Here is a 17,354-nt window from a genome sequence, read left to right as displayed (position 1 = left end):
CAAATCTAATTTCTTTTCTTTAAGGGGGGGGGAAAGCAGGGCATTGGGGTTAAGTGACCCAGTTCTTATTTTCAAGGTGTCATTTTCCTCCTTAAGATTCTGAATCTCCTTTTCTAATTGGTTAACTTTCCTTTCATTACCTTCTTGTTTTTCTTGAATCATTCTTTTTTTTTTTTAGTTTTTCCTCCATCTCTGTCATGTGATTTTTAAAGTCTTTTAGAGATCTTCTATTAATTTTTTGCACAGGTGACCATTTGACGCTACTCTTTGAAGGTTTCTTTACTTTAATATCCTCCTCTGAAGTTGAACCCCGGTCATCTCTATTCCCATAATAGGTTTCTATGGTTGGATTCTTTCTCCTTTGTCTGTGCATTTTTTGGTGGTAATAGATTGATTTTTGTAGTCACCTCTAGGGGGTATGGGAAATGGTGCGTCTTTGCTCCAGATCTTCAGTTCTCCGCTCTAGCCTGAAACCAAATACTAGTTTTCTCCTGCATCTAGTCATAGTCCTGGAAGGGATGAAATGGTAGTGTCTTCTCTCAGTAACTCTTTTGGCACCTGGATAACATAGCACTTCTCTTCATCTAAGAGGGGTGGCAGAAACCGATTGGAGGAATATTTGCAGGTGTGTGATGTGTCTGAATAAAAATTGCATGCTCAAAATGAAAATTTTTTTTGGTATGAACATTAAGTATTCTAGAAACGCAGGAAAGAACAGTCTTCTGAATATTTGTGTCATTTTTGATGTTGGCAGTGTCTGGTGATCTTGGAGCTTTATGTTCCTTGTTATATCACATTTTTCCAGGATTACCCTTCATTCTCTTGTCATTTTTCAGGGATACCATTGCACCTATCTTAACTTTGTGCAATTTGATCCTCTGATACCACTTGTTAGGACAAATAATAATTTAAAAATGAAACGCACGATTATTTAAGCTTCTTGTTAATAGCTCACTTCAGAATTTGTGGTTGGATTTACCCTATGGAGTTTGTGCTTAGTATTATAGTACTTAGTGTATGTGTCAGTGTCATATGTAGGAAATTGTGTGAGCATTATGGAGATTAAAATGCCATTAAGAAATATTCTAATTCTTCCTTTTAGCAACTTGCTAATTTTTGTTACTGAACTTGGTTAACGTTTTTATAAAGTTAATTTTCTCAGTGTTGTTCTTTTGGTTTAAATATTATTAGTATTTCAAGTTCCTTGTAATGGAATTTCTGTAGTAATATGTTTAGTAGAAGCCTTATTGAATTATTTATTATTTGACTAGTTAAAAACAGCTCAGGGAGAAAAGCTCCCCTAGTGCTTTCTGGATAAAATCTCTCTCTCTCTCTCTCTCTCTCTCTCTCTCTCTCTCTCTCTCTCTCTCTCTTACTTTTCAGCTTGTCATAGCCTTCCATATAGTGTCATGGCTGTGTTTAGAAAGCCAAATATTAATTTCAGTAAGAATTACTCTTCTTTTTGGCAAATGAAATGTTTGTTTTGGTGTCTTTTGGATTCAGGGAGTTTTCATTTCTTTTTTTAAATGGAAACTAATTTTAAAACTTGTGCCTAAAAATCCTTTTTAAAGTCCTGTTCTGGCATGGAGGTGATCCTAGATTCCCAGAGACTATTCCGAAGAGTAGAAGGGCAGGAAGGCCCTGCTGAGCTGGAATGGATTTTAGAGATGGACTGACTAAATGTCTGTTGTTCAAGGACCAGCCTAGCTAACTTTGGTGAAGTGTATTCATGACCAGATTGGCCTCACACTGATGAACTTGTTAGTCATAGTGATGTTTAAACAGCGTTTACTGAGTTATAAAAGGATTGCTGTCTACATCAGTAGAGGCACCCACTCTGATGCAATTATGGATCTTTGAATTATTGAATTAAGTATAGTAGCACATAAATTTTTAAAAAATCTATTCTTTGTAGAGTGAATTTTTAAAGGTTGGCAGGGCTCAATATTTATATTTTAAAAACCTCAGTAATATAAGTTTTGTTATTTGATTATTTAATTATGGTGACCCTTATAGTCATGAAAAGACTGAAGAAAAGTCACCCTTGTCCCAGTTTGTCAAGAATTACATTATCTTGAATCTCTCCAGCTGGTTTTTGGCATCAGGGTGCTGATTTTTAAGATATTGAATTACTTACCCTTAATGTACAGTAATTGAGTTTGCCTATTTTATTCTTCAGCATTTAACAAACACAGCCATACACACAGAGATTATATGATTATGTGAGAATCAAAATGTCCATGTTTTCTTTGTTTTAACTTAATACATGTTTATCTTCCTGTGTTCAATCTCAGTGAAATTTGCCAGCAAGTCTGTGATCAGGGAAAAAGATATTTCTTATGGAGTTGTGTGATATAGCATAGTTGAACAGAGCCTGAAATATAGAATAATGCTATTGTGCTCATGCAAATTGACTTAGAATGGTGATTATGGAAAGATCTTAGATAAGAGGGGAAGAAGAATTGTAATAAGAAACCCTTTGTTTTAAACTAGTAATAAGTTGAAATGAGCATTGTCAGTCTTTAGCTGTCTTAAGGGGAAACTTCTGATCATAAAAAAAGCTTAAGATAAAATGTTTTAATGGTGGAAATGAAAATCTTCACATTGTAAGAAGTGAAACTATTCAGGGTCCTGATTTATTTATTTATCTTCAGAAGGCTTTAGTTCCTTCTAGCAGCATGGGAATAGTCATGTTCAATTTATGGGTACAGTTTACTACTTTACAATTAAATGGTGTATTCTAGCACTACCATTCTTGGACAGAGGGTCTACAACAGCTATAGATGTTTAAGAAAGAGTCTTTTTGTCTCAAAATATAAGGCTAGTGGAGAAAAGAGAACAGGAAGTTGTCCTTACCAGCTATCTGAGATGGTAATTGTTCTCACTGTCCCTCTCCACTCTAATTAATATACTCAGTTGTGAATGACTTTCCTCAAGGTCAGGTCTGTCATATAACTTCCTTCCATGGCCTTTCCCCCATAATATATCCCAGTGGCTTCCTATCACCTTGTATCAGTAAGGCAATAAACACAACATCGATGATGTGATGCCTATGTAGTTCTATATTTCAGAGTGTGAAAGACTCTCCATATAGAAGGTAGAAGAAGTAAAACATTTATTCAGACACCAGATAACCATATCCCATAACCAAATGTTCAGCTCCCACAGCCAGTTAGCCCACTTTATCATGACAGCAAGGAACTTGAAACATAGTATCACAAGTGGAGTCTCACTCTCCCAAAACCTGTCCGACCTCCTGCTGGAGTCTTCCCAAAAACAAACCCACAGTACAGCCATCACAGCCTGCTCAGCTATCACAGGTCAACTTTCTTTACCTGAGCTCCATCACTATGGCCATTAACAACCACAACAGCTCTCTCTCAGTATTTCCTATGACATAACTTCCTCTTCCTCTCAGTAAGTTCCTCCTACCATATGTGACTTAGGCTTCCTGTGTTGTAAGCAGGTCACATGGCCTATTAATGGGTGGGAAAGATCTTCAAATCTAAATTGCTACTACACACTTGGCATTTAAAGCTCTATATCAGGGCTCTCTAAAATGCAGGGGTGTGCGGCCCTCAATGGATTTATGCAGCCGCCTACAAGCAGAGAAATTTACAATGCTTTAGTAAATGAAGCCAATGCTACTGCAGAGCTTTCACTAAAATGGCAAATCAAAATATATTGTCTTTTGTTTCAATAAAAACCTAAGATTGGATAGCCCTGCTCTATATAATTGGGGCCTCACCCTACTTTTCCAGTTTTGTTATGCATTACTCCCTTTCACCTATCAATCACTCAAATGGGTCACTAAACAAGCATTTATTAAGCCCCTAACATGTGTAATGCACTAGGCATTGTAGTAGGGGCAATCCTAATTCACAGTGAGCCTTATAATCTAGTGAGGGAAATGACCAGTACATAGATAAGTTATACAGAGTAAATATTTAGTAAAGAAATAAAAACAAATACAAAATAGTTAAATATAAGGTAGTTAGGGAGAGCACTAGTCGTTGGTATATTAGGAAAAACTTGATGCAGAAGATGGTGTTTCAGCTGCATGTTAAAATTCATCCAACTAAGCTTGTCTTCTTTTTAGCTATTCCTCAAATATCATGTATCTTCTCTCACTGTCTTTATACAGGCTGTCTTTCATGACTAAAATGCATTTTCTTCCCATGTCTACCTTTTGGAATTTCTGTTTTCCTTCACAATTCAGCTCAAATGCCATCTTCCATATGAAACCCTTCCTGGTCCCCCTTGATGTTAGTGCTTTCTCCCTCAAAGTTACCTTCTTTTTTTCTGGTATTTTGTGTTAGAATATAACCTTCTTGAGGGAAGGGACTATTTTGTTTTATCTGTTTCTTTTGTGCCAGATACTAGCACAATGTTTAGCACATGCTTTATAAATTCAGGAGCACTGAAATACAATGAAAACAATTACTGGATTTAGAATCAAAGGACCTGAATTTGAATCCTGGTTGTGTCACATATATCCTTATGAGCCCAAATGCCTTGGACAACATAATGGCTCTGGGCCTGCTTTCTAGCTTCTTTCTTTACAACTTTTGGAGGTCAGTTTTTTTAAGGAAATACATATTGACTTTAATGTCAGTCTAAGCAAAATCTGTTTAGGAAGGAAAATCCATAAAAACTCAAATATTTCATTCTAAAGCCAAGTATAAAGATAGTATGTTATCTCTTTTGCTTGTACTGCTCCATTTTTTTGGGTAGTTGAGTGGTATGCCTATTCTTCTGATTTCTAACCCTTCTGATGAAACACAATCTTTTGTTGGTCTCAAATTATCTTGATTTTCCTCCCCCTCCCATGTAACTGTAATATATGTTTTATGTCCTAACCATTTTCATTTACACAAGCCCTATTAAATATTGTACATGTAATTAAAAAACAATATAGTGCTGGGTATATTGATATTGACATGCCGCAGAATATTGTTTTATTCCTCCTGTACATGTTAGCCTAGTTGATTTTTAACTTCAAACTTGAGGTTTCAGGTAGTTTATTCTGAACTCTGTTCATCTTAATTCCATCTCCAGATGTTTACTGAAATATAGTCAGATAAAGGGAACAGTGGGAAAATGATTATTGTCTAGATATTTCTTCAAACTGTGACTAATACTGTGGTATCTCCCTAATTAATAAGTGTCAAACTCCTATTCCCAGTTAATTTTAAACAGCAAAGGGAGGTCATTAAAATTAGAGCATTCCTTTCGAAAGAAATCAGAGGCTTTCTTTGACTTTCAAATCCTGAACAATTCATGTATTTCCTGTATTCAGTGTCAGGAAATGCTTGACTTTTGAAGCAGTAACGGTTACTACTAGATCTTTTAACTTAGCATACTAACGTAAACTTTGAGAAATATTGCTCATTCAGAAAGAGAGAAAGCTTCCTAGTAAATGTGGCAAAAGGCTTTTACTAAGGACTATATTTATTTATCAAATTTAATGTTCCTTGGGAATGGCTCCTCTCTTCAGCTGGATTCCTGATGAAAAGGTAACTTATATCATTATTCTTGTTTTTTTTTTTTCTGAATTTTCTTTTGCGTGGAAAATCTAAGCAAATCTCAAATCATGTGTCAATTTTAGATTTAGAATGATATTCTTAAAGTTAAAAGGATTAACGTGCTTAACATTACCAGGTTTCTTTGTTGCTTGCTAATTTAACTAACTATATATACTAATTAAATAATATGAAGTTTGATAGTACAGGGTTCTAACATAACAGCGTTCCTGCAGGAAGGAATGGCTTTGATGTTTATGATTGTTTACTTAGGCAATCTGAGTTCCTTAGTAAAGGCAGTGAAGCAATAACAAGAAAAAAAACTAACTATACAGGCTATTACTGTGTTGCTTCTCAGCAGTACTGTACTGTTTCTCAATATTGTGAGGCTCTTAAAAGTTAAAGCTGTGTAAGGCATTATGCTTTTTGTTATTTTATATGGATGAATTGGTCTTTTATATTTGAGAAAATAGGTGTTTATCAAAATATTTCTGATTCAATATTAGAAATTAGTATATTAGTCATCTTTTACCACTTCTGTATAGACTATTCCTTTTAAAGGTCTCTGAAATTATTTGCAGTTGTTGCCATTAGCTTTCAGAGCATACAAATACGGTTATAATAGTTCATTTGAAGGATTTTTATCCTGTTTAAAACATAAGACTTTTCCCATTAACATTCCTAACTGGATCACAATTGTACTTTGAATTTTGGCAGTATCCTTGTTATAGGTGGTTTAATATATTATGTTAGTTCCAAATTATCTTTTGTGGCTTAACGGTGTACTTACACTAAGAAAATTAGAAAAAAATAACCATTTTTATGTTTTAATAGCCAATACCAGATGCCACATTAAATGGCTTTTTGACAAGGTAATGTAATGGAGAATTTTAGACCTAGCAAGGACCTTAAAAATAATCTAGTGAAACGAAACTGAGATTCAAGGGATTAAGTGATTTGCCAGTAGTGGCAGACCTGGGCAAAACTTTCAGGTATTTTTACATGGATAACCCATTATCATATTAAGTAATCGTGTAAAAAACTGAGCTTATGATGGGAATTTTAGAATGACAAGTGAGGCTTCCCTGTTTCTGTTAGATGGCAACACCAATAACCATGCTATTTTTTTACCTTCCCTCTTTTTAAACTGCCCCCCAACCTGCCTTAATGGTTGTCCCTGCCAATCCATCTTTTTTTAAAGGTTTTTTTTGGGGGGGGGCAGGGAAATTGGGGTTAAGTGACTTGCCCAAGGTCACACAGCTAGTGAGTGTGTCAAGTATCTGAGGCCACATTTGAACTCAGGTCCTTCTGACTCAAGGGCCAGTGCTCTACTCACAGTGCCACCTAGCTGCCCCTCAATCCATCCTTCTTAACTGATGCTGCTGTATCCAAAATCACATTGTCATTGTAGGATAATATAAAGGTTGAAAACCCCATAAAAGAGGGTCCTAAATTCTGTACCCAAAACATATGAATTAAAGCATTTTCTCCCCAAATTTCTAGAATTGTATTTGTGAGTTGAGGAGCACATAGTTTACTGAGCTAGATGAGTAATAAAGCATGATTTGTGATCAAGAGGAATCATTTTTAAAAAAACATTTATATTAATACTTTTTGGTTTTGTATTACCTTTATTTCTAAATACACCTTTCCCATCTTCTTATCCAAAGAGCTATTCCCTGTGACAAAGAATGAATGAATTAATGAAAGTACTCACTATGTGCCAAGCTCTACTCTCAGCACTTGGGGATCCACATATAAAGACAACTCTTTCCTCTTAAGGAGCTTAAATTCTTTTAAAAATTTTTGTTTTTGTCTGAATTTAATAAATGACAAGTAAAATGCACATTTCCACATGAATAATAGACCAGAAAAAGAGATTGTACATAAAGCTGCCAATCTCTTTTATATACCGTTTACTTTTCTTTTTCACTATTAACTTTAAAGACTGTCCTTCTCATCCCCAGTTCTTCTGGCCTTCCTTCTGTTCAAAGTTACATTATGATAAGGAAGACAAATTACAGAGGAGAGCGATGACGAGGAAGGGGGTGGGGGGAGGGGAGGGGGAGGGATTTAGTGAAACTAACCAGCATATTAACCAAATACAGCATGTGCAGTGTTTTCTGATCATAGTGGTAAACATTGTATAAATTGGTTTTGCTGATTTCACTTATCTTAGTTCATATCAGTCTTTTCAGCATTGTTCTTATTCATAGTTTCTTATAGTATAGTACAATTTCATTGCTTTTGTGTGTCATTTTTATTAATTCCCCAATCAATAATCTATTTCATTTCCATTTTTTGCTACCACAAAAAGTGCTACTATATATATTTTAGGATGCATGGAAGTTTTTTATCTTTAATCCCTTTGGTATGTATCTAGCAGTGGAATATCTGGGTGAAAGAACATGGGCATTTTGTTAATTATTTTTTACTACAATTCCAAATTGCTTTCTATGGTGGTTGGGCCAACTCATACTCCACTAATAGCATTTTAGCATGGCTATCCTTCAAAAACCTCTTTGACATTGACTACTCCTTTTTTTCTTATCTTTGCTGATTAGCAGGAGTATGAGGTGAAACCTCAAGGTTGTTTTGATTTGCATTTCTCTTTAATATGAAGTGAACAGTTTGCAATTTTTTGGAGAAGTTTGTTCATATCCTGTGACTTTCCTTTGGGGAATGGCTCTTGGTCTTACATATTTCTGTTAGTTCCATATATATCTTATTAGATATTAGCCCCTCACCAGAGATACTTGATGAAAAGAAATCATTGCATTTTGAAACTCTTGGTGCTTTTGCCAGCCAGCACCATTACCTGAGAATCTTTCAAATCCATTCTCAGTGGCTTAAGAACCAACAGTACTAAAATGATAAGAGGAAAAGACTATACAGAGTTAGGTTTACTTGATCATATGTTGGCCTGTAACACCTGACTTCTTTCGTAAGCTGTGTCATGTGTACAGTCCTTTATCTCAAAGACATTACATAATCTTTCCATTACTCTTTAAAAGGAAGTGATAGATATGAATGTATCACTTTGTGTCTAATTGCTTGGTTCTGTTTTCTGTTATTTAAAAAATGGAATTCTTGTGCTTAAGACTTGAACATTCTTGGATATTCATAATAAATAATTTTGTTGAAGGAAGACAACTTGTTTGTATAATATCATAGACACCTAAAATCTAAGGATCAATTTCTGGTTTAGCTAGAGATTCACCATATGGATTAATTAGTAAATGTTTATTAAGTACCCACTATGTGCCAGTTCCTATGTGAAGCACTGAGAATACAAAAAGAAGCAAAAAAGACAGTCCCTGCCCTCAAGGAGCTCGTACTCTAATGGAGGTGACAACAAGCAAATAAACGTGACTTTTCATGTGCACTTTCTGGGCTTCATTTGAACCTCACAGTAGTTTTTGTGTTCATCACTAGGAAGCTTAGAGGACTATAATTACTTTTTTAGGGAAACTCATAACATCTTTGAAAGTAGTATTATAGCATCATAAGTTTAGATCTGGAAGGGACCTTAGACGCCATTGAGTACCACCTCTTTTATTTTATAGATAAGGAAACCAAGCCACAGAAAGGTTAGGGGGCTTGCCTAGCATCACACAGGTAGTGTCTCAAGTTGGATTTGAACCCGTCTTTCTGATTCTAAGTACAGTGCTCTACCTGCTCAATATCAGCTTCATAGAAATTGTATAGTTGTCTCTATTATAGTTACACAGATGCAACTTTTTATGAAACCATAAGAATGATATCTGTGTCAGAGTTTGAATTTTACCTGAACAAAACTTTAAATGTCAGTCATTTGATGATTTCACTTTTCTGCTTTACCTAGATTAACCTTTGATTGTTGTATATTTATCAGATATTTTGAGAGATATATACTATGTGTTGGTTATAGGTGAAATAGAAATGTTTCCAACTGAAATGAAGATTTTGTTTTCTTTTTGTCCTGCAGGTTCCTGATGTTATTAGCAGTATAAGGCAAGTGTCTAAAGCAGCCCTGAAAGAGGATGCCAAACCTAATAAAGATAATGAGGATGCCTTTTACAATTCTCAGAAGTTTGAAGTCCTTTATTGTGGAAAGGTAACTGTGACCCATAAGAAGGCCCCATCGACCCTCATTGATGACTGCATTGAAAAGTTCAGCCTACATGAACAACAGCGTCTCCGGCTCCTGAGTGAGCAGCGCAGTTCTGATTCCAGTAATGACCTTATGGTCTTTGAGTCAGAAGGACCATTTCACCAGTAGATGGTCAATTTGAGGAACTTATGAGATAACCTCTCCCTGCTTTCTGGCCTAGACGATGGTGGTGGGAACAGCCAAGTTTGTCTGGCTTGCTCGGTGTATGCCTTCCCTGAAAGGATTTTGGAAGATTCTGGTTTTGATTAACAGCAAGATTTAGGAGAGGTCCTCGATGTACGTAGTGTGACTGCAGTTCCCACAGAAGAAGGTGCATGATGGTCCACCTAGAAAAGTACAACCACGAAGACGACATGGGCAAGTGCCCCTAGTCACGTCCGAGGGCCCTCATGACTCAGAGAGAATAGTAGAACAATGCTGTTCCAGGGTACTTGCTGAGCATTGTGTGAGAGCTTTGCTTTGCAGTCTGTGGTATGTTGTATTGCAGCCTGAAGGTGGACAGAGAGCCAAGTTGACTTTAGCTAAACTGGCCACCTCTAAATGGTTAACTAAACCCTCCTTTTCATCCCTACTCTCAAACAAGGAAGAGTAGAGGCAAGGCAGAAAACAAGAGAAAGAGAACAAAAGTGCCAGAGTCAGAGAGAATCTGGGTTTGAGCCAGAGAATCTAACTGTGCAACTTATGACCTGTGTGGCTTTGGGCAAGACACTTATCCTCTCTGGGCCTTAATATCCTCATAAAAAAAAGGAGGGAGTTGGACCAGATGACTTCTTAGGGCCTTTCTAGATCTAAATGACCTATGGGCCAAAAGAAAGGAGAAGGGATTTCAGGAAATTGGAAAGGGAGGATACTGGGACATAAGAAAGGAACAGATATGAAAGGAATAGATTAAAAACAGCAAAGTGGAATGAATTTAAGGGGAAAAAAGATTACATTTGTGGCTTTAGGTCTCTCCTACCAATATACTGCATAGTATCAATCCATAAATAAATACTGTTAACCTCAATCTGCATAGAAGGCACCTCACCATATTTGAGTGAGTCACCAACTCTTACCAGGCATGGGAGAGGTAAAGGAAATTTCCTAATTAAAAAAAAGGAAAGTCTGGATAGTTATCAGAGTTTCCAGAGGGAGGACACACACACACACACACACACACACACACACACACACACACACACACACACACGCACGCTCGCTCTGTCTCTCTCTCTCTCTCACACACACACACAATCAGGAAAGAAGACTGAAGAAACAGTTAATTATTGAGTATTTCTGTCATCCGAAGAATTTGGGGAAAGGTATACTATGGGCATCAGAACAGTGCCTTTCCTGCTATTCTCCTTCAGCTCTCACTTCATCCCTTGCACCTGCCAAAATAAAGCAACTTAAGGTTATAAAATAGAGAGATCCTGAAGTTCCTTCTATTGTAGAATCAGAGGGGTCATTTGGTTAACCCCCAGCACTTTAGGGATGTTCCTCAATTATCGATATACAGATGATAACCTTTGCTTATTTTTAAACACCTTTAGAGAGAAAATGCCAAAATTTCCTTTGGTGACTCATTCAGATGTTTTAACAGGCATTTGGTTCAGCACACATGGGTCACCTTTCGTAAGGAGAATGATACCAAGGGAACATATTGACTAGATTTGTCCAGACTAACATGTAAGTTTTAATAAGATTTTAAGGTTTAGCTTTCCCTTTTGGGTCAGTCTACAGTTGTGTTATAAATTCTTAAGCTAATACTATATCATTGTGAGGAAACTTAGCAGTAATGGCTTTATTTCAATTCAGAGTTAAAACAGAGATCCGGTACAAACTCTTTGTCTCACAAGAAGGTAATGTAGTTAAACTTATACATTGATCCATTTTTTTCAGAAGTTGGGAGATTATTTTGGGCAACTGATATTTCATAACTAAAAGATTGAGAATGGTTGGTATATTTGGGACAGATCAATTTAGTGTGTATACATAATTGAATTTTTAGTGGTAAAGTGAAATTTTAAGTACTTTTGCATTGAAAATAATATGTCTTTATTTTCAAGGTTGGGAGATTTGAAATTAATCTAATCAGCCCAGATTCCAAGTCAGTTGTTCTTGAAAAAAATTTTAAAGATATATCTTCTTGTTCTCAGGTATGTATTACAGGAGAGGATAATATTTAAACAAATAGCCTATATAATGCATGTAAATAGACCCACAAATAATCAGATCCGAAAAAAGCTAGGTTTTAGTTTTATATACTTTCAGCTGTTTTAAATTTGTGTGTGTATATTGTGTAATCTTAGATTGCCACCTGCCTACCCTCCTATCTCCCCCTTAATAGATAGTGTTTCTCAAAATCTGAAGTAGTGAGGCCTGTGAGTATGACATGGTCATGCTTATTCCTTTGAACTCAAACTGATAGAAAAAAGAAAAAGAGTGTTTTTAACCATTTCTGTCACGGTTCCCATTCCTTTATCCCCTCCTTCCATCAGCGGCCCCCTCTTTACCTCTACCTCCCAATCATTCGAAAACAAGATATCTAACAATTCAAATATATTAGTTGGTGACTTTTACCTTTGTTTTAATTTGAAAATAATTTAAGCTCAGCACAGTGACACTTACCAGTGTTAACACAGTAACACATTCACCCTATCTGGACAAATGTTGTTTTGTCTGCTTTATTTTGCATGTCTGATTGCATAGCCTTACTTAACTTCTTTCATCTAGTTCTCTTTTCTAGCTCTCTTTAGACTTTACCTGGTTGAAGACAGCAGCATTTAGGAAGAGAATGGTGGAGGGCCCCTTTATGAGTGAGAAGTACTGAGGGTGGCTTTCTTTACTGTAAACGTGAAAACATCATGTCAGTGTTTTAAGACCCACTGAGCTAATGAGGTCCTCTGAATACAGAAGTTTTGTGTGTGTGTTTTCTCTCCATTCGTTGTGGAGCTAATGAAAGATTTTCTTTTAGTCACTAATGAACTGTGTCAGATTCAGATTACTTTCACTTTGTGGTTCTTTGGCCTACCCCTTAGTTATTGGATCACTTCATGCTAGAGCATCAGTTTTCTTTTTCTGCAGCCATTAGGCTAACTTTAGCATCTTAGGAATCACATTAGGTATCTGCAGGTTTAGTTTAAGCCTCATTCCTATTTTTATGCTGGCACCACATTTGCTTTTAAAATATATAGCCTTCTAGCCAGTTGCTACACGAGGGAAAGTGCTGGCTGGCCAGTGGAGATTGGAACAAAGGCTAGAGCATTCTCTAGGAGGTGTTTGGGAAGTTATCTAGGCTTTAGTTGAGGAGTAGCAATTAAGTATGGTGATTTGTAGAATGGACTGATTTACCTCTGGCGCTGTGGCAGTTACCACTGAATGAAAAGGGTGGACAGTTGCCGCCACAGTAATTTGTGTGTCACTTGTCTTTTGTGTGGTGGTTTCTAGAGTGTATGTAATTTATTTACATGGACAATGCATTTTAATGATAACTGAGCAGGCAGTGGGACATGGTGCAGAGGTGGCAAACACGTGGCATGTTGCATTGTAGCCTTCAACACTCCTGAGTGCATCCTAAACCATATTAAAATGGATTGTGGAAGCATTTTACAGAATAAATAAAAATATAATAAAATATAGATATTGTTGATGTATGGTTTTCTGAGTTGGTATGTGACCTGCAGAGATTCTTATGTACAGTTTAGTGGCTTCTGTTTCTATTTTGAATTTGATAACACTGGATATAGTAGACTTAGAGTCAAGAAAACGTAGGGCTATATCCTGCCTTTGAAACTGTGATCCTGGCAAGTTGGGCAAGGCACTTATCTCTCTGAACTTCAGTTTTCTTATCTGTAAAATGAGGGGGTTGGATTTAAGAGTCAGGAAGATCTGAATTTGAATCCTGCTGCAGATAATTACTAGCTGGGTGACCCTGGACAAGTCAGTGACCCTGTCTCAGCCAGTTTTTTTCATCTGTCAATGATAGCACCTATCTCAAACTGTAGTGAAGATTAAATGAGATAACATATGTAAAACACTTTGCAAACCTTAAACTGCTCTATAAATACAAGTTATGATGATGCCTGTCAGGTTCCTTCCAATTCTCAATCTGGATCCTGTGAAGTTCTTCATATAGAGAAGAGCTAGTTTAAATTAACTCATTAGACTTCTTGTCAACTTGTATTTGTGTAGCTTTTGAATAGTTTTCAGATTTATTCTATGTTCAGTATACCATTTGATGACACTAGATAAAAAAACTCAGTGATAGGAGGTGGAATATGTATAATGGATGGTTTGATGCCTTTAATACTTCTCTTCCTGAAGCTTTGAATCATATATAGCATTTGTTACAAATAAAGTTTGCTTGGGTGATCTCAGTCTTGATTTTTCACTGGATATCAAAGTCATTGTATGAGGGCTTTAAAAATTTTATTTTATAATGTTATACACATTTTTCCTGAAGATAAACATCTCTTAAGTGACAGAGTGTAGAGTTTTCTTGGCTATGTTAAATTTAGATAAGTGGGGGGTGGGGAGGCTGATCAGAATATGGAGTGCCTTTCTTAGCCATTTTAAAATTGTTTTGGACTCACATCCCTAATCTTACAACCTCCATGCCTCGAAGGTTGCATGGTTTTGTGGGAAGAATACTGTGCTGAGAGGTAGAGAGAACTTGGTTTCTAGTCCTGACACAGACACTTTTTGAACTCTAAAAAAGACCTAAACAGATACTCTAAGGGATTTCTTACCAGTGTGTGCCCCATATCAACTAATTTCAAATACTAAAAAGCAGAACCAGTGCAGCATGCATGATTGTTCCATACAGAGCTGAATAAATGACAAATATTTGTACAGGTAGTATTTTAGTTTCCATCCATAGCAAACTTTTTTTCAAATGGAAATTCACTGTAAGAGATGCCATATTATTCATAAATAAGGAGAAATAAAATTTTAAGTTGTACTTTTTACGCACTCATGTTGTTTACTGCTTCATAACAAATATATAAATTCAATCCTATGTGTATATTCTTAAAGAAAAATTTTAGAGGAATATTCTTCAGCTCAAAACCACAAATATAGTAAAAAGACCTCAGAAGTAAGTGACAGGAGATCTGCGTCTTGTTTTGTTTTCTTTTTTGAGGGAGGGAAGGTTAAGAGTAGAGTTAAGCCATTAATCAGCTAGCTGTGTGATTTTGGACAAGTTATTTTAGATCATAGGATCAACCATTTGGGGCCTCACTTTTGTTCTTTATGAAATTAGAAGGAAAAGTTCCTTCCCAGCTCCAAAATTCTGTTCCTTTTTCATTGTTTATATTTAATATTTTTCACATGAAATACAAAGGAAAATGTAATAAGCATATGACAGCAACAACAATTGACACATATTTAATGTTAACCCTGTGAAGTTGGTAATAATCATAGCACAGGTGTTATTTATTCCATTTTACAGGGAGGAAGCAGAAGGTGAGAGGGATCATAAGTGACTTTCTTATGGTCAGTAAGAGCCTGAGTTGGCATTTGACATTAGGTCTTCTGACTCCGGGTCTAGTACTTTTATCTGCTATGACCTACTGACTCTCTTTGAAAGTTCTTAATTTTTCTGCTGTGCTTTTGTTGCAACAATCCGGCTGGCAGCTGCTGTGGGGGTGAAAGGCCAACAAGAACGCTGCCTGCACAGGTTCTTTTGATCTGCCTACTAAGGAAAGCAACATTAAGGGATTAACAATCAAATTTCAGTCCAACATACAACTATCATTCACTTAGTTCAGGAGAAAAGGCAGCACCCTGAACTTCAGAGCAAATACAAACAAATTACAAAGATACATTATAAACAGACCAAATACAATTCATAGTTACCAAGAAACCATCAATATCTAGGTGAGCCAGGAGGCAATTAGAGTAGCTGCCCAGAGTCCCTTGCCTCCAGGAGTGAGAGCCTTAAGCAAATAGCTCTGTTCTCTCTTTTTATACACTCTTTAGTGGTCATCAAACATTATCTGAGTGACCAGAATTCAGGCTGCTACTATTGGCTCTGGTCTTAGCAACTCCCCTTAGGACCCTGAGGGCTTCACACCCACCTAGTAGATAGGAGTTTGGGCCCGGGGCTTTGTACTTAGTAAGGCTCAATCAAAGACACTTAATTTATCATTCTAAAATAGTAAAAAAGTCCCAACTCAATTGATGTTACACCTTTACTGTCAACCGAGACTACCTTCTTCTACCTTTTTATTTTATTAAGAATTCTCTAAATTTCTTATTTAACAATTTCTTAGCATTTTTAGTCATCTTTTCTTTTTGGTATCACTTTTGGTATACTTCTTGCTAAGGCTAACACAACTTCGTATGCCCTTAAATTCATCCCTATGCCTTTTCTAGGATCTTGTTAATTGAAATAATCCCATTCCCCTATATCTGCAATCTCTCCCTTTATTTTGTTTCCTTCCCGTCTGAACTATAAGCCTGCTCAGACCCCCCAGTTCTTTAAAGAAAAAAAATCCTTCACTGAACCCTACTTATTCAATTTTTTTTGAAAAAGTAGTTTATGTCCAATGCCATATAATCATGTCACCTCTTGGGCCTCAGTTTCTTCATCTGTAAGATTAGAGCTTAGATGAAATTGTCTCTAAATCCTATGACATTACCCTTTGCAATTTGGCTTTTCTCTCTGCCACTCTATAAAAAGCATTCCTTCAGAGGTCACTTATAGCCAATTCCAATATATATAGCCAATTCTTCTCATTCCTTCTCCTTTTTTGACTACTCTGTAGCATCTTACTGTGTTGTTCTGTTCCCCACCACTGTTCCTACTCCCCTCCTTTCTTTTTTGTTAATCTCTTTTACTTTTTGTGACAACCCACTATTATCATTTTGCACCTTCCTTTTTGATCATTCCTTTTTTGTTGTTATCTTCCTGTCCCTTAAGAGGAACGTACCCCAAGGTTCTTTCCTCAGATACTTTTTATACTTTGTTTTGGGAAGCTCACCTACTCCCATGGTTTTGAGTCTTACCTCTAAGCTAATGACTTTTTAATCTCTACTTTCAGCCTCTCAGAATTATCTTTATTTTTTCTAGTCTCCTAACATTCTTAATACCAATTGTACTCTTTTCTGCCTTATAGCTTGTATAACTTTGCATATTTATGTCCGTGTCATAACTTCTCCTCTTCTATGCCTGCCTTCCCCAACTAATATATTGCAACCTTCTTGAGGAAGGAACCGTATTTTAATGATCTTTATGTTTTCTCCAGTTCCTAGCAAAATACTTTTGTATATTGTTGACTCTCTGCAAATAGTGGTTGAGTGAATGAAGGAGCTCCCTTCTTTTTCCTGGAAAAAGAGTTCTCTTTATAACTGAGAACCAACTTGGAAACCAGACTTTTTGCTGTATATTATCAAGGAAATTAGATATATCCCTAGGCATCATGCAAAACCTGTATCCCAGTGGAAGGAGTGAAATGGATCTCATATACAAACATCTACATTCCCTGTGCTCTAATACTGGACTTCAGTGACTTTTTAAAGGGTATATGTGTATGGGTATATATTCATTTCTAAGGACGCTACACTTTCTTTTCCCTCACCAGGGTATAAAGCATGTTGATCACTTTGGATTTATCTGTCGGGAATCTCCAGAACCTGGGTTGAGTCACTATATTTGTTATGTGTTCCAGTGTGCAAGTGAATCTTTGGTAAGTGAC

General features: G+C 36.4%; 1 protein-coding gene across 1 annotated transcript in view; it reads left to right on the top strand.

Moving 5' to 3' along the window:
* Positions 1–17,354, top strand: part of TBC1D4 (TBC1 domain family member 4) — a 229,813-nt gene that overhangs the window by 131,398 nt on the left and 81,061 nt on the right. Inside the window, 5 exon segments of the mRNA XM_036755927.1 lie at positions 9,490–9,975; positions 9,977–10,030; positions 10,033–10,113; positions 11,724–11,813; positions 17,241–17,345. Coding sequence (XP_036611822.1) covers positions 9,490–9,975; positions 9,977–10,030; positions 10,033–10,113; positions 11,724–11,813; positions 17,241–17,345 — 816 coding nt within the window.

Source organism: Trichosurus vulpecula, chromosome 4, assembly GCF_011100635.1.
Source record: "Trichosurus vulpecula isolate mTriVul1 chromosome 4, mTriVul1.pri, whole genome shotgun sequence".
In the NCBI taxonomy this organism is placed as follows: domain Eukaryota; kingdom Metazoa; phylum Chordata; class Mammalia; order Diprotodontia; family Phalangeridae; genus Trichosurus; species Trichosurus vulpecula.
This window is presented reverse-complemented; position numbering and strand designations above follow the sequence as displayed.